This window comes from Chrysochloris asiatica, unplaced genomic scaffold, assembly GCF_000296735.1.
Source record: "Chrysochloris asiatica unplaced genomic scaffold, ChrAsi1.0 scaffold00004, whole genome shotgun sequence".
Lineage (NCBI taxonomy): Eukaryota > Metazoa > Chordata > Mammalia > Afrosoricida > Chrysochloridae > Chrysochloris > Chrysochloris asiatica.
Genome location: NW_006408522.1, coordinates 26,513,626 through 26,532,331, shown reverse-complemented (window position 1 = coordinate 26,532,331; position 18,706 = coordinate 26,513,626). Strand labels below are relative to the sequence as shown.

Genomic DNA, 18,706 nt, shown 5'->3' with positions numbered 1-18,706 from the left:
CTATCTTTATCAAGATATACTTGTTTAGACAGATGTAATTGGTCTAAACAAGACTCCTGGTATGGTGCTGTGGGATCAGCAGTAGACTGTGAACCGCAAGGTCGGCAGTTCAAACCCACCAGCTGCTCCTTGGAAACCCTATACAGGGTTGCTATGAGGGAGAACAGCTCGACAGCACATAACAACAACACTACTAATAGTAATAATAGATATCTAACACTAAGCAGATGTTGTGCTCAGCAAATTCTATGTAGTCATATATGTAATTCTCATTACAACCTTAGACAGAGGTAGTACTCTGATATCCCCATTTTACATATAGTGAAATGGAGGCACAGAGAGATTACATAACTTGCCAAAGTCACATTGCTAGTAAGTACGCTTCTAGGAGGCAAACCAGGTGGTCTTAGCCACTGTGCTATTAGCCACTATCCTATACTGCCTGGACAAATCTAGTAAATGCTAGAGTGGGAAAATAGTTGCCTATATTTGATACACTCCCTGACTTGTCAAATTTGCATTTTGGATAGCTCACTCTGGCAGAGCACACAGCCAATCGATCACCAAAATGCACCCCCTCTACCTCCCTAATAGCTCTTGAAGCTGTCGGTTTCTTTCATTGCCATTGCTGCTGCTTGATCCAAGCCCCCATCACTTCTCCTCTAGATCACTACAGTAGCTTCCTAACCCATCTCCCTGCCTCTCACTCTAACTGGCAATGGAAGTAAGGTGCCAAGAGAAGTGTTCAAAGGTACCGAGTTAGCAGATGCTCACACACACATACAAAAGCTAAACCAGTTGCCACTGAGTCAATTCTGTCTCATGGCAACCTCATGTGCTGCAAAGCAGAACTGTACTCTCTAGAGTTGTCACAAGTGTGACCTTTCAGAAGCAGATGACTTTCTTCTGAGGTGCCTCTGCATGGGTTGGAACTGCCAACCTTTTGTTGATTAGTTGAGCATGTAACCAGTTCCACCGCACCAGACCCAACAATTTCTAGGAACAAAGGCTGGTGAGAAAAAGATGGATGCAGCGCTCACTTTACTAAAGTACCACCCGCATGGACCTGCCCTCAGACGACTGTGGACCACAGGAACAGTAGACAATGAGGATGGTCTGTGCTTCTCCCTACCCCCCTCCCCCAGCTTCCCTGGTGCTTGGGTCTCCTGATCAGGAAAGCTTGACTGGCTCTAGTCACCCTCCCTCCCGTACTGGCTTTATTGAAATGTGCCTTGGGTAGGGAACTGGACAGGAAGGAGCCTTCTCACATGATCCAGCCTAATCCTCCTTTTTTCCCTTCCCAAAGTGCAAACTGCAACAAGAGCACTGCTGAAATGCAGACACACAGGAGCCCACGGTGGGCAAGAAGGGTCCTCCTGCTCCTGACCCTGTGGACGACTGCACAGCTGCCCGCCCCAGGTGCCTCCCTGCTGCAGCGGCTTCCAAGGGCCACAGGTAGGTGGACGCAGGACTGAAGAACAAAACAGGGGGATTCTCACTTGTCTCTACTTGGATTTCCAGCTTTTGTGAGGGCAGCAACCCCTTGTGATCCCTCTAATAAATTCTCAAAGATAGCTCCAAAGTATTCACAGAAATGAGGAGACAGTCCAATGTTCTGTTTTTATTGCTGGAGATTTCCTTGGAGGGGGTTGGAGGGAGAGGGATGGCTTTCTCTCTCTGAGGGATTATCCTAGCAGTGACTGATTGTCTGCAGGCTGGTGGAGGACACCATGGGCTCTGAAATAGGAAAATGAAATTGTACAGACATTAGAATGCTTTATTCATCAGAGAGAGTTTCTACACAAGAGAGGAAGAAGTTTAAAATAACCTTTGAGAAGCAAGGGAATAATAAGACAAAACTGTTGCCATGAAGTCATTTCTGACTCATGGGGACCCGGTGTGTAGCAGAGTAGAACTGTACCCCATAGAGTTTTCAAGGATGTGACCATTTGGAAGGAGATCATCTGGTTTTTCTTCCAAAATGTCTCTGGGTGGGTTCAAACCGCCAACCTTTTGGTTTGTAGCCCAGTACTTAATTGTTGCACCACCCAGAAACTCCAAAGCAGACAAGAAGGAATGATTTCATGATCCACACCCCGACTTGCCTCCCAACATTATCAGCTTGTTTCATTAAAGCTGGTGTTTCCTGTTCCAAAGACATTTCTTAAGGCTTTATAACTACATCATACTTATACTCAGACATGCTTTACAAATGGCCACCGGGGTTCCTAAGGAATCTTTCTTCATGGGCTTGGGATGTATGACATCAGTATTCTTTAACTTATCTTCTTTTTCCTTCCCAGGAAATTCTACCCAATGTGTTATTTCTCCATCTTCGGAGTTTCCTGAAGGGTTTTTTACGAAACAGGAACGAGTAGAGGGAGGCATCATCATCTACTTCCTGATTATCCTTTACATGTTCATGGCTGTGTCGATTGTCTGTGATGAATACTTTCTGCCTTCTCTTGAAATTATCAGCGAAAGTAAGTAACTGGAAATCTCTCCTAGACCTCCCAGAATATTCAGTTGTGTCACACTTTGTGACAATGTGGCAATGATGATTCCGCCCATCTCAAGTGATGGCAATGTTCTGTCTTCTGTGTTGTGGGGTTCTAAGTCTAAGGAACTGGATGCAGTATAGTTATTCCTGGCAGTTAATGTCAAGGAGAGGGTCTTAAAATGAGCATAAATCGGGCTGCAAACCTTAAGGTCAGCAGTTTGAAACTACCAGCTGTTCCGCCAGAGAAAGATGAGGCTTTCTGCTCCAGTAAAGATTTACAGCCTCGGAAACCCTGTACAGAGTCGCTATGAGTTGGAACCGACTCCACGGCACATTCCCACCACTGTTCCTATTATACTACTTATGATAAGAACGGAGTCCTGGTGTGGCGCTATGGGCTAACGCGCTGGAATGCAAAGTTGGTTTGAGCCGCAAGATTGGTGGTTCTTAACAACAGCATCACGAGAAATTGCCTCCTATTTGTCCACTATACAAGTTTGACTTTTATAGACTTTCCAAGGTTTCACACTTATGTACTTGATGTGTCCTTAATACGTAATCTGGCAATTTTATATTTTTTTACAAAATTCATTTTTATTTTAAAATCCAAACATATTTTTTAAGAAAATAAAAAAAAAAAAGCAGTTAAAGCCTCTTCTCTCCTGCCTATTCCCTTCCTGGAGCATTAAGTAAAACAAATTAATGTCTACGAACCAAATATTTGTTGTTGTCCTTGTTGTTAGGTGCCATTGAGTCAATTCCAATTCATAACGACACCATATGCAGAGCAGAACAAAACACTGCCCAGTCCTGTGCTAGCCTCATTATTGTGTTTGAGTCCATTGTCACAGCCACTGTGTCAGTCCATCTACTGAGGGCCTTCCTCTTCTTCACTGACCTTCTACTTTACCAGGCATGATGATCTTCTCCAGGGACGGTTCCTTCCTGATCACATGCACAATGTATTTGAGATACACTCTGATCATCCTGGAACATTCTGGCTGTATTTCTTACAATACAGATTTGTTCATTCTTCTGGCCCACCCAACCATTGCCATCAATTCCTATTCCCAATGACCCAATACAGTATGTCATTTGATTTCCTGACGGCTGCTTCCATGGGTGTTGAAAGTGGAGGAAGGACCTGGAGATCTACTTCTAAAAGAGAAATAGGCCAAAGGAAAACCTCATGAATAGCAGCGGAACCAAACATTAAAAATAAATCAACAACTTCTGAGAACTATATAACTGATCTCAGGCATTAGATAATTATAGATTCAGTTATTAAAAACTAAGCTTAATTACTGATGTCTGAAAATAAGATGAACTGTCCAAAGCTCTCAGCTCTACCCCTCTAGCCACTACACTGCCCAGGACCCTGAATATAGACCTTTCTTGGTAGACTGCGCCCCCAAATCAGATCTTTTATGACAGATAAGCAAAAGCAACAATGTTCCCAGTCCCTGCCTCCTGCTTGCTTCATCAGTTGAACATGCTTGTTTCAAAGCAAATCATTGGTTAGGGTTAGGTTTCCTGCCCAGAAATATTATCCCCTGTCCCAACACACACACTGTGTGCACTAGCACGTCTTTACAGGGAAATAGCATGAGCATAAACTCTCTCTCACTCCCCCACTCTTCATTCCTGCTGAAATGCAGCACAAGTGATTTTCTTTCTTGTTACTATAGTGCAGTTGCATCCTCTGGATCTACCTGGCAATAGAGAAGGAGGCACGCAACACTCAACACATACTTGATTAATCAAGAACTCAAATTAGAGGTCAACATAAGTTTATTACAATTTACTTAAGTGAATGTAAATATTTACTTTACATTGCATTTAGCATTTCACCTTGACACTGCCACTTCTCTTTAAGTGAGTTAGAATTTTCATTTAGGTGAGAGAATATGTTATTGAAATAAATTACATCTTTTTCTAATTAATAGCAATACACTGTTTGTAAAAATAGCACAAGATGCAAAAAAATAAAAAATAAAAAAACCCACAAGAAAAAATTAAAATCATGACAATCAGAGAAGAGACTGAAGTTATCAAGAATTTTATTTTGCTTGGATTCACAATCAACGTCCAAGGAAGAAGCAGTCGGGAAATCAAACAACATATTGCATTGGGAAAATCTGCTGCAAATGACTGTTTTAAGTATTAAAAGGTAAAAACATCACTTTGAAGACTAAGGTGAGCCTGATTCAAGCCATGGTATTTTTCAATCACCTCCAGTCACCTTATATACATGTGAAAGCCAGACAATAAAAAGGAAAGCCCTAAGAATTGGGGCCTTAATGTACTGTAGATGAAGAATTATGATTTTGGCTAAATATATTGCATATACCATGGACTGCCAAAAGAACAAATAGCTCTTTGTTGGAGAAAGTGCAGCCAGAATGCTCCTTAGAAGCCAGGATAGGGAGACTTCATCTCATGTACTTTGGAGTCCTTATCAGGAAAGGCTGGTGGTGGTGGTGGTTATGTGCCATGGAGTCGGTATGGAGTTGGTATGGAGTCGGTGGTTATGTGCCAGGAAGTATGTATTTGGTTGGTTTGGTTTTTCGGTTTTGTGTTTCCACTATGTGTTAGAAGTTCCCTGGTGATGAAAACAGTTTATGAAAAATGTTCAGCTGCTAACAAAAAGGTTAGAAATTTAGTACCCCCTTGAAGAAAGTCCTGGTCATCTACTTTTGAAAAAGCAGCTAGCGAAAACTATTTCAACTGTAACACACATGGAGTTACCATGGGTCAGAATCGACTCTTCAGCAACTCATTTGACTTTTGCTTTTTACTGTGTGTTAGGAGCTTGAATCATGAATATGTAGAACCATGGATTACCATGCAATCATTATAAATCATGTTTTTGAAGATTATTTAATGACATGGGAAAATGTGCAAAAGAAAATAAATAAAAGGAAAGTGTGTGTGTGTATGTGTGTGTGTGCAAGATTCAAAAGACTGAAAGGAAATACGTCAACATGGTAACTGTGGGATCTCTAAATATGGAAATACGTTGTTGCTGTTTTTAGGTGCCGTTGAGTCAGTTTTGACTCATAACACCCATATGTACGACACAACAAAACACTGCTTGGTCCTGTACCATCCTCAGAATCCTTCTATATGTGAGCTCATTGTTGTAGCAACTGTATAAATCCATCTCCTTGAGGGTTTTTCTCTTTTTCACTGATTTCTGCTTTACCAAGAATGATGTTTTCTAGGAAACTGGCCTCTCCTGAGAAGGAGCTCTGGTAGCGTAGTAGTTATGAATAGGGCTGCGAACCTCAAGGTCAGCAGTTCGAAACTACCAGCTGTTCCGCAGGAGAAAGATGAGGCTTTCTGCTCCCGTGAAGATTTCCAGCCTAGGAAACCCTGTACAGGGTTGCTATGAGTCAGAACTGACTCCACAGCACATAACAACAACAATTCATCTTATAGTACATTCTATGCAGTTTTTTTTATTTGTTTGTACTTTTTGGTTATAAGTAATGCTATGACTATATGTGGATCATTTTCTGGTAAAGATGCAGAGCTATGCACTCTTTGATGGCAGAAAGCATTCCACAATTGCTGTTCCAACTTAAATCTCCACAACATGTAGCACACCCATTGAAGAAAACCACAGAGAGCATTCTAAATATCTTTGTTGTTGTAAATGGTACATTTTTAAAAATTGATATTTATTTTATTACTAGTGGTGTTGAACATTTTATATATTTACTGGCATTTGTGGCTTTGCTTTGGTGCATTATATATTTGTGTTGTAAGCTCATATTCCATTTGGAATATTTCGCTTTTTCTTAGTGGTTTTCAAGAGCTATTTAAAATATAAAGCTGTTAACTTTTTACTGATATAACTGTATGTTTTTTCATGCTGGGTTATTTGCTTTTGTATTTTCTTATGTTTATCACGTTGATGTTTACATTTATTAAAGTAAAATTATAAATATTTTCCTGTATGACTTGTCATATAGGAAATTATCATATTTTCTTCCATTGATATTATAGTTTGTCTTATATTTAAATTTCTTTCCATTTAAAATCTGTTTGCTATAGAATAGAGTTTCACTTTCTCCAAAATTATATATGTGTGTATGTGTATGGTGGTGGTGTGTCATGGAGTCAGTTCCAACTCATAGTGACCCTGTATAGGGTTTTTGAGACTACAAAACCTCATCTTTCTCCCACAGAATGGCTGGTAGTTTTGAAGTGCTGACCTTGAGGTTTGCAGTTCCTTTGTATGTGTACACACACACACACACATATTAGCTCTGGTAGTGTAGTGGTTACAAGTCAGGCTGCTAACCTCAAGGTCAGCACTTCAAAACTACCAGACATTCCACAGGAAAAGATGAGGCTTTCTGCTCCCGTAAATATTTACAGCTTTGGAAACTCTATACAGGGTCACTACGAGTTGGAACCAACTCCATGGCACATTACCACCACCACTATATATATGTGATGGTGTGGCATTGTAGGATAAGCACTGAATTGAAAACCACAAGGTTGGCAGTTCAAACCCACCTGCCACTCCTTGAAACCCCTGTACAGGGTTGCTATGAGTCAGAACCAACTCAACAGTACTTAACAACAATGATGACATATTTAACTTTGTTGCAATAATACATTCATGCTATTGTCAATATCATGCTTTTAGTTAGGAAAACTATAACTACATAAATGATGTTAATCATATAAGACTAAGAAATTTCAAAATCAAAGTACTACATCCTACCTAGCATCCTTCTCTTGCTGTCCTCCTGTAATATACAAAATCGCTTTTTTTTGTTTTGTTTTGCTTTCACATTTCTGAACGATGATTCAAATGAATGATGACCCAAATGGAAAAATGAATCCACCAATAATTTTATTTTTTTAAAAAAAAGTATTTGAGAGAAGTTAAAAAAAACTTCTAGTCTTATAGAAGAAAAACAATGCATTAAAATTTTGATGATAGTTTCATCATAATCTTCATTGTCACTTTATATGTCTACAAGAATGACTGCCACCACAACATTTGTGAAGTTATTTGGAAACATTATCCATAAACATGCATTTCTCAAATGAATTGTTTTTTGCCATGAAATATAACACAGTATCTAATCTGGATGTTTGACTGATGGATGCCTATGCCACTGCCAAATCTTCTTCAGCCATTCAGAACTGATCTGGTCCTGAGTATCAAAAATACTGACAGAAAAGTGAGATAGAAGTAGTGCTCGCTCAATTCATTTTTAAATGCCTATAAATGGAGTCTGTCATTTCCCTTTTCAAGGTCTAGCATGGTCCATCCAAATGATGACATCAGTAGTAAAAAAAAAAAAAAAAGCAACTCCCCTGCCATTTGTTACATTCACAGAAAATGCATTTCCCTATAGTTCCTTGATGAACTTTGAGCTGTAAGTGTTCTGCCTATTTTGTTAATTAACAATTATTAATACAATCCTCAAAACAGTTCATTGGAACATTCAATGGTATGATAAAACTGTTGGATGTATGTATCAGTTACTGGTTATGGAACAACTATAGGAGACCAAGTATAGTGGTTAATATTATATATACAAATATATATAGTTTTCAGTCTTCACAAAAACCCTACAACATAGGAACTACTAGATTTGTTATACTGATAAGGAAACTGAGGCTGAGAGTGTAGGTAATTTCACAAAACCATACAACTATTACATAGCAGAGTATAGTCTAATGCCACCCGTGAGCACGTTCTTAACTGCTATTTGATTTAATTTTGCACTTGTGTTTGAGATCAATGGCAGTAGTATGACTGTTTCACACTACTTTTCTATTTGTACCATCTTAGAAGAATTTTCTCCCCAAAGGTACTGAAAGTTTTGGCATAAAAGCTCATCTGATGCCTGCTATTACTATGGAGGATGTATACTACAAAATAAGGGAGCCTGGTGGCTCTGTGAATTAAGCAATCTACTGCTAGTCAAAAGGTTGGTGGTTCAAACCCACCAGCCACTCTGTGGGAGAGAGATGAGGCAGTCGCTTCTGTAAAGATTTATATCCTCAGAATACCGATGGAGCAGTTCTACTCTGTCCTAAAGGAGTTTGCAATGAGTTGCTATGTTCTGTCAATAAATAGAATACTTGGGTACGATTGGCCTTACCCAAAGGAGCCCTGGTGGTACAATGGTTAAGTGCTCGGCTGCTAACCAGATGGTACAAGTGGCGCCATTGGAGAAAAGACTTGGCAATCTGCTCCCGTAAAGACTGCACCCTAGAAAACCCAATGGGCAGTACTGCTCTGTACTACAGGCTCACTGTGAGTCAGCCTCTACTTGATAGAACACTATTCACTCTACACCATCACCAGCAATGGCTCATTTGATCAGTAGTAGGATCTTTGGCAAAGTGAAGAACAGAAGAAACTCTCTGGAGGTGGAGGAGGGTCCGGGCTTCTTGCTGATACACCAGTCTCTTTCCTTCTGCATGGATATTAATCATCCCCTGGAACTGCCACCACCTGGGCTTCCAGAAAGTGTCTTTTCTTTCTCATTGCTCTACCAATGATTGTAACAGTCAGTCAGCTTCCCCGCCATACTTCCCTTCTGGCAACTCAAGTTCATGCCTTTACTATTCTTCCTGAGGCATTTTACTATCATCTTCACTATGTAGAACCAGTAGGAGAAAATGCTGTTGGTATATTCCCTTCCTCCAATCTCATCTTCTTTTTTACTTTGTAGGAAAAGAGACTAATGATTCTTTGAACAGAGGATGGTGGTAAAATGAATCCATATTGTAGACAAAGAAAAATCAGATTCTAGCTGTCTGTGTTGCATATAGAGATGAGACATGGCTTTCCAGTAAGAAACAGGATGGGAATTGTTATCCACATAGGAACACTGCCTGAGACCAAGCTGAAACTGAGGAAATTAGAGCTAATGGGGTAAAGAATAAACCCTAGGGACTCTTATTCCCATCAGTTTTGCTGCTCTAGACTCTTATTTGGATGAATCTTCTGAGGATTATGTGTAGGTGAAAGAGAGAGAAAGAAGATGGCAGAGGAAAGAAAGGGAATTCCAAATGTCGACAAAGAGGAAAGGGTGGACTCGGTGGTCTCAGGTCATTCACATCAGCCTGGCTTAAGAATCTTTGTCTAAAATGTCCAGGCTTGCTTTATAAAGTTAGTCACATTACTCTCTACTCATGTTTGACAATGTTTACTTGGGTGTTGTTTGTTTGTTTTTTCACATTTTATTCTATCTCTATGTTAATATATTTGTTGAAAAGTCAATAACAGTGCTAAGAATCCTTGATGAGCTGACCAGTGGGGAAGAATACTGTGGTCCTATGCTGTAGGGCCACATTACAATAGTAAGATAACTGACTGCCAGCCCTGGAGCCAGACACAGCCTAGGTTCAAGTCCAGGCTCCACCATTTAGTAGCTCTATGATCTTGGGTAAGTTGCTTAATTTCTCTAAACCTCAGCTACTTCAGCTATGATAATAACAAAAGTTCTTACTTGAGGAAATACAAGTGAACAGCTAACACAAGTACCTGTTGTTGCTATTTTTAAATGCCCCTGAGTCTGTTCTGGCTCATAGAGACCCTATCTAGGGTTTCCAAGCAGTGACTGACGAGTTTAAATGGCCAGTTTTGTGGCTGGCAGTCCAATATTTATTCTACAGTGTCACACTAGGAATCTACACAAGTACCTAGCACCTAGCACATGCTAAACATTCATTGAATGTTTCTTATTACATAAGAACACATTTAAAGATTAGAACCCTTTAATCTGGAAAGATAAAAGTAGAGGAGCAAATGAGCAAAGTCAATAGAAGCATGTTTGGGCCAAATACCAAATCTAGGAGTATCTGCTAGAGCTTACAGACCAAATGTAAAACAAATAAAAGTAAGAACTACTTCACAAGGTAAGAGGACGTAAGCTGATGAGGTCCATTCTTTCATTTGATCACATAATGTAACTTTAAATTATATGTCAAAGATTTCTGGGATATTCTATTTTAAATTGCTTTTCTTTTACACTAATACTAAGACTTTTTATTGGTTTAAAAAGTGACCCTTTTGGTTGGAATGGGCAAAAGGGGGCTAAATAATGTTAAGATGCTTGGTTGTCTTTTGAATCTTGGTTTCCCTGGCTTACTATTATAAAATAGACACTTGAGGGGGAGAGAAAGGAATGACCAGAAATATCACCATAGAAAGCTTATAAGTCTGTCTTCTGCCTATAACTGATTGAAATACCTAAAATGGGGCTACAATGTGCCCAGTGAAGGAGGCTTCCTGCAGAGCCTCTGTGTTACATAAGACCATATGTGGAATCTTGAACCACATCCAGAATCTTCTGAGGTGGGAAATTTCCTCTTGAAAGGACAAGCAGACCAGCCTGGAGTAGCTAGAAGAACAGAAGATACTTCTTGAAAGACCAACAGGAAAAATACAAAACAATAATGGCAGTCTGACTGATTACTACAAGAACAAGCAAGTTGCTCGCCCAGGAGACATCAAGGCAAGTGGTCAGGTCCTCTCAGGGCAAACCCCCTTCCAAGACCAAGACTCAATGGGAATACACGAGCAGACGTGAGCTCTGATTGGTGACATTTGTCACCGATAAGGGGAAGTGAGGGAAAAACAACAATGAAGCTGCAAGCTAAGCCCTACAGTGTTCAACAGACTCCTGTGAACCCTGTTGGAGACCTGGTAGGCCAGCAGTGTGGCAAGACCTGGAGACTTTTGGGCCCAGAGTCAGTGACACAGTCACAGAAAACTAGAGTGGAGAGTGAAGCGTTCAGCTGATAAGAAGAGAGGGCATATGCATAAGAACACCCACACTTGCAGATAATACCCACTTGACCTGGCTTCAATGACTGGATGATCAGAGCTCAACTAGAAGAAGAAAGAAGAGGAAAAAAAGAGCAATCTGATGCAATTTGATGAACTTGACCTACACCTATGGATGCAGTAGCTCAAAAGAGGGAACAAATCTTTACAGCAAGGATCATCCCCATGCCCTCCATACACAGAGTAGACAGCGATGGGCAACTTGGGACACTGGCTACCCAAAATGAGGGGCTACAAAGGCAAGAAGTGACTGGCTTACAAGCTTTCAAGAGGGAGCCTAGATACAGAGGATGAGAAGGAAGGTAGAATTTCCACAGAGTAGTATCCAATCTGTCTGTGCGGGACTGATGAAAGAAGATGGGGATAGGTCTCTTGTGGTACAATACTGAATAATTGCTATCAGGACTGACTGTGAGGGTTGGCAATGTAAAGGTAAATGTTTTATAGCAAAAGGAGGGGAGTAATTAACTTTGCAATCCTGGAGTGGAGGTCCCTGGAACTATCAAGGGAGAAGGGCTGAGTGTGGAACCCTACCCAGAGAAACAGTGACGCCAGAGATGGAGGCAGAGACGATGATGTGGAGAGATAGAGAGGCTTTGGTTGGTTGCTGATGCATGGAGGGGATTGTAACCATGGCAATGAAACGATATACAATAGGATGAATGTAAAGTTAATGTTCTCCCATGTAAACTATTACATAATTCACAATAAAACATTAGGGGGGAAAAAGTGACCCTTTTTAAAAGAGCTTAACTCTTTATATATTAATTTTCAGTGAAAATTTGTTGTTAGGTGCCATTGAGTAGGTACCAACTCATATAAAAATCTATGTATAACAGAAACGAAGCACCGCCCAGCCCTACTCCAACCTCACAATCAATGCTATGTTTGAGCCCATTGCTGCTGCCACTGTGCCAATCCATCGGTTTTCCTCTTTTTCGCTGACTCACCGCTTTACCAAGCATGACGTCTTTCTCCAGGAACTGGTTCTTCCTGATAATATGTCAGAAGTATGAGACACAAAGCCTCGACATCCTGTCTTCTAAGGAGCATTCTGGCTGTACTTCTTCCAACACAGAAATACTTTTGTGTCTGTACTTTTGGCAGTCCATGGTATTTTTAGTATTTTCCTCCAACACCATAACTCAAATGCATCAATTCTTGTCTTCTTTACCCACTGTCCAACTTTCACATGCATATCAGGTTATTGAAAATACAATAACTTGATTCAGGGGCACCTTAACCCTCAAACTGACTTCTTTGCTCTTCAACACTTTAAAGAGGTCTTGTTCAGCAGATTTGCCTAATATTGTTTGATTCCTTGACTGCTGCTTCCATAAGTATCAATAGTTGATCTGAGCAAAATTGAAGTCTTAAGCAACTTCAGTTTTCTCTCCATTTGTATGGATGTTATTTATTGGTCCAGTGAAGAGAAGTTTTTTTCTTTATGTTGAGTTACAACACATACTGAAAGCTGTAGTCTTTGATTTCATCAGTATTTTAAGTCCTCTTTGCTTTTACAATCAAAATTGTATCAACTGCTTATCTCAGGTTGTTAATGAGTCCTCCTCCATGCTTGATGCCACGTTCTTCTTCATGCAATCCAGAATCTTGATTTATGTGCTCAGCATACAGATTGAATAAGTGTGGTGAAAGAATATAACCCTGGCATACAACTTTCTTAATTTTAAACCATTCAGTGTTCTGTTCAAACAACTACTTCTTGGTCTATGTGCAGGTTCCTAATGAACACAATTAAGTGTTCTGGCATTCTCCTCAATGTTGTACATACCTTGTCATGATCCACACAATCAAAAGCATGGGTAAACATTTTTCTGGTATTCTCTGCTTTCAGCCAAGATCCATCTGATGTTACCAATGATATATATCCATTGTTCTACATTCTATTCTGAATTCAGCTTGAACCTCTCTGGCAGTTTCCTGTCAATGCACTGTTGCAGCCATTTAAAAATTTTTAGCAAGACTTTACTTGCACATGATATTGATGTTATTGTCTGAAGATTTACACATTTTGTTGGTTCACCTCCCTTTGGAATGGGCACAAATGTGGATCTCTTCCAATCACTTGGTCAGGTAAGTATCTTTCAAATCTCTTCACATAGATGAATGAGTGCCTATGTGCCACATCAGTTTGTTGAAAGGTGTCAATTTGTATTCTGTCAATTTCTGGAGCCTTGCTCTTTGCAATGTGTTCAATGCACCTTGGACTTCTTCCTGCAGGATCATTGGCTCTTGATCACATGCTACCTCTTGAAATAGTTAAACATTGACCATTTCTTTTTGGTACAGTGATTCTGTATTCCTTCTTTTGATGCTTTCTGCATCATTCAATAGTTTGTCCAGAGAATCCTTCAATATGGCAAGTCAAGGCTTGAAATATTACTTTAGTTCCATCTGCTTGAGAAATGCTAAGCATGTTCTTCCCTTTTGGTTTTCTAATACCAGGTCTTTGCACATTTCATTGTAATATTTGACTTTGTCTTTTTGAGCTGACCTTGGAAATTTTCTGTTCAGCTCTTTTACCTTCTTCCTTCTTCCATTTACTTTAGCATCTCAACACTGGAAAGCAAGTTTCAGAGTCTCTTCCGACATCCATTTTGGTCTTTTCCTTATTGCTTATCTTATTAAGGACCTTTTACTTTTTTCCTGTATGATGTTCTTGATATCATGACACAATTCTTCTGGTCTTCTGTAATTAATGTTTGATTCATCAAATCTGTCCTTAAGAAGATCTCTAAATTCAGGTAAGGTATGAACAAGGTCATTATTTTGATTCTTGTAGACTTGTTTTAATTTTCTTCAGCTTCGGCCTGAATTTGCATATGAGCAATTGATGGTCTATTCCACAGTCTGCCCCTGGCTTTGTTTCAGCTGATGATATGGCGACTTGCCACCATCTCTTTCCACAGATGCAGTCAATTTGATTTCTGTGTATTCCATCTGGTGAGATCCATGTGTATAGTTGTCTTTTATGTTGCTTAAAAAAGGTATTTGCTGAAGAAATCATTGGTCTTGCAAAATTCTATCATGGGGCTCCAGCATCATTTCTGTCACCAAGGCCATATTTTCCAGCTATGGATCCTTCCTCTTTGTATCTAACTTTTGCATTCTAATTGCCAGTAATTATTAATACAAGTATTTTTAAAATCAATTTCAGACCAGTAAAGTTGTCAGAATTCTTCAGTTTCATCATCACTGGCTTTAATGGTTGGTGTGTAAATTTGAATAATAGTTGTATTACCTGGTTTTCCTTGTAGGCATATGTATATTATCTTATCACAGACAGCAATATATTTCAAAATTGATCCTGAAATGTTGTTTTTGATGATGAATGTCACACCATTCCTCTTTGTCATTCCTGGCACAGTAAACCATGCAATTGTCAGGTTCAAAATAACCAACACCAATCCATTTCAGGTCACTAATGCCTAGGATATTAATGTTTATGCACTCCATTTACTTTTGACAATTTCCTAGATTCGTATTTCATGCATACCATGTTCTGATTATTAACAGATGTTTGCAGCTATTCCATTTTAAGTTGAGCCCCATCATCTAATGAAAGTCCCGAAAGCTTGCTCCATCCACATCATTATGGTCAAGTCTACTTTGAAGAGGCAGCTCTTCCCCAGCTGTATTTTGAGTGCCTTTGAAGCTGAGGGCCTCATATTCTGACAGTATATCTGACAATATTCTGTTGCTATTCTTCATATTTCAATAGTTAATATTCTGGTGCTATCTGACAGTGTCCTACTGCTGTTCATAAGGTTTTTAGTGACTAAATATCTGGAAGTAGTCCGTCTTTCCTTCTTCATAGTCTCTCAGTCTGGAAACTCAGCTGAAACATGTCCACCATGGGTGATCCTACTGGTATTTAAAATACCGGTGGCATAGCTTTCAGAATCACTATAACATACAAGCCACTAAATATGACAAAATGACAGATGAGTAGAGGATACTGAAAATGGGACTATTATTCTTCATCTAAACAAATAGTTTACTTTTAGAAACACAAAAATTCAGTAAAAAGTCCAAACAAAAATATCCTTGAGACTCTTCAAGTATTGAACCAAAAAAAAAAAAAAAAAAAATTATTGAACCACTGTATAGAGCACTTTTAAAACATTTTTTTCCCCAAGCTACTTACATAGAAAACTCTGAGAAGTATTTAAGATTAGTTGCTTGACCTTCCTGTGAAGGCTTGGTAGTCTATAGGATCTAAGGTAGAATCCTGAGCCCCATCCAGAATCCTCTGAGATGAGACATTCCCACTTGAAAGGACAAGCAGACCAGCCTGGAATAGTGAGAGAAACTGAAGCTACTTCTTGAAATCAAAAGCAGCAGGAAAAATCAAACAATCAAAAATGACAATCTGATTAGCTACTAAAAGAACAAGCAAGTTGTTCGCTGGGGAGCCATCAAGGCAAGTAATCAAGTCTCTTCAAGACAAATCCCCCTACAACACTGAAACTCAAAGGGAACACACAAGCAGGCATGTAAGACCACGTTGGTCTCCAGGTGAGTGGAAGAGGGAAAGGCAGCAATAAATATATGGGCTGAGTTCAATCACATTCCATAGACTACCGTCGACCTAAAGATAAGAAAGAGTAGAGGAGATATTGGTTGGTCGAAAGTGTGGTGAGACCTGTGGACTCCTGAGCCTATGAACAAGGACATAGCCACAGAGGGCTAGAGTTGAGAGCAAATTGCCCAGCTGATGTGAAGCGAGGGGAGATGCACAGGAACACCCAAACTTGTAGATAGTACGCATTTGACCTGGCTTCAATCGCTTGATGATCAGAACTTGACCAGAGGAAGATAAAAGGAAAAAAAAAAAATCCATCTTTGTTTTTTCTTATAAAGGAAACAAGTGTAAATTATTACAATTTGATGAACATGACCTATACTTACGGATGTAGTAGCTCAAAATACCAACTGAGAGGGAAGGTGTCCTCGTATCCAAAATCAATCCTATCCACTCTGTATACAAGGTTGACAGGGACAGGCAACTTAGACATTGGCTACCTAAAATGAGAGGGGCTATAAAGGCATAAAGTGACTGACTTACAGGTTTTCAAGAGGGAGTTTAGTTTCAGAGTATTGAGGGAAGGTAGAGTCCCCACTGAATAGTTCTTGTCTTGTCTAGATGGGTCTGGTGAAAAGAGATGGGGATAAGATTCATATGATTCGATTGTGAGTAACTGGTATCACGACTAATTGCAACTGTCACAACCGTATAAGTAGAAGTTTTGTAACAAAAAGAGGGGAGTAGTTAATCTTACAGTCTAGGAACAGAAAACCCTAGGACCATTAAAGGAGAAAAGAACAAGCAGAATGTGGGACCCTATCCAGAGAAGCAGCAACACCAGAAATGGAGGCATGGAGAGAGAAAGCAGCTGAGGACTCTAGACACAAGGAAAGAGAAAGGCTGTGTGCAGGCAGCCAGGTGCTCGTGGCCAGGAGGCAGGCATGCAGAATGTGTTATTCGGTTGTTTAAATGATTATCTATTCCTGAGTGATTTTGTGCACATCTCCCGAACCACCCACCGACCCCCTTGAAAAAAAGCAGAGGGAATAGAAGCAAATACTGTTGAATGATGATGCACAGAAGATACTGTAATCGTTGCAATGAAACAATTAATGTGAAACGGATGTTCCCCCATGTAAACTAACTACTCATTTCACAATAAAAACTTAAAAAGAAAACCCAAAGTTCCCCTTAAAGACAGTTTTGATGGAACTTTTTTTTAGTATTATTATTATTTGAAAGTACTTTAAAGAGACTAAGACAAGTTTATTATCAATAGAATGATCTGCAGCCATCCACTGGTTGCTGAGACATGGTTATTCATGTTTTCTTTGGAATAAACTCATGCATAAATAAACTGGAGAAAAAAAAAATCCCAGTCTTGTGGAATCAAGGTTTTCTTACATTTAATTACATAAAAATATAAATACTCATTTTGAGTGTTGTTTTTGTTGTTAAGTGTCATCAAGTTGCTCCTTGGTGCAGCTGGTGAGTTTGAACCACTGACATTGTGGTTCAAACCTACCTTGCAGTGGCATGTTTATCCATAAGTACCACACCAGGACTCCTGATTTTAAGTATTGGGGATTAATAAAGAAGTAACAAGAACAAATTGAATTCAGCGGATAATTCAGTAACTATACCACCACATGGTGCTATACTGATTTTAACACCTAATGTGTGCTGTTACTCCTGGTGTGGCACTGTAGAGTAAGAACTGGATTGCTAACCATGAGGTTGGAGGTTCAAACCCAAAGCTACTCCTCAGAAACCCTATACAGGGTCGCTATGAGTCAGATGGCACCTAACAACAACAACAAGGAAAATAAAAGGATTAAACTAATATCTATCAAGACTTCATTTCTAATCATGAGTTTACAATGTTAAAGACACAAACACTCTAAGCAAGGAAAGATGTAAAAACTGGCTATAGAGAATATTCTAACTTTAATAATGCGAGACCTAAAAACCTATATAGTAGGAACAAAAATTTCCCTGGGGCTTTATTTTTCTACTTTTAAAAAAGTAAAGGGGGACAACACCAAGAACTACTACTTTGTTTGTTTTTTAATTCTCTAAAGGTACCACACCCTGTATGACATTTTTTAAAGGCATGGTGGTGGTGGTAGAGAATGACAGAATTTGGCAAACTACATTATATCCTGAAAGTTATACCCTCAAATAAAAATTGTTCAAAAACAAACCCCCAAAAAAAAGATTGGTTGCTTGCTACAGTCACCAAAGCCCACAGTGACCTACCTATGAGCCCTTTTTTTGGTAAGTTTTTATTGTGAATTAGGTGATTGTTTACATGGGAGAACATTAGCTTTCCATTCATTCTATGTTTCACTGCAATGATTACAGTTCTCTGCATACATCATCAAACAGCCAAAGGGTACACCCAGCAAGCCTGCCCCCTGGCTGTCAACACACAGCCCCTTCCCTCCCAGAGTCCAGAGTTCCCAACCGCTTCATTTATCCACGTCACGGTCTCTACCTTCATCTCTGGCGTCGCTGCTTTTCTGGATAGGGTCCCACACTCCACTCTTCTCCCTTGATGGTCCCAGGGTCTTCCCCTCCTGGACTGCAAGATCAACTACTCCCCTCCTTTTGTTACAAAACTCTACCTTTATATTTGCAACATTCACAATCAGTCCTGATAGCAATTATTCACTATTGAACCACAAGAGTCTTATCCCCATCTCCTTTCACCAGCCCCGTCCAGACAGGCTGGAAACCACTCAGTGGAGAGTTTACCTTCCCCCTCCCACCCCCACCCTATGGAACTAGGCTCCCTCTTGAAACCTTGTAAGCCAGTCACTTCGTG

The 18,706-nt window shown here is 39.7% G+C and overlaps 1 protein-coding gene across 2 annotated transcripts in view; it reads left to right on the top strand.

The window, feature by feature from the left end:
• The first annotated feature begins 1,269 nt into the window (after nucleotides 1-1,269).
• Nucleotides 1,270-18,706, top strand: part of SLC24A5 (solute carrier family 24 (sodium/potassium/calcium exchanger), member 5) — a 39,890-nt gene continuing 22,453 nt past the window's right edge. The window contains exons 1-2 of one of the 2 annotated variants that reach the window (XM_006831684.1): nucleotides 1,270-1,455; nucleotides 2,304-2,483. In XM_006831684.1, coding sequence (XP_006831747.1) covers nucleotides 1,335-1,455; nucleotides 2,304-2,483 — 301 coding nt within the window. In that variant the 5' untranslated portion in view covers nucleotides 1,270-1,334. The remainder of the gene's footprint in view (nucleotides 1,456-2,303; nucleotides 2,484-18,706) is intronic. The other variant, XM_006831685.1, reaches the window with a different exon arrangement.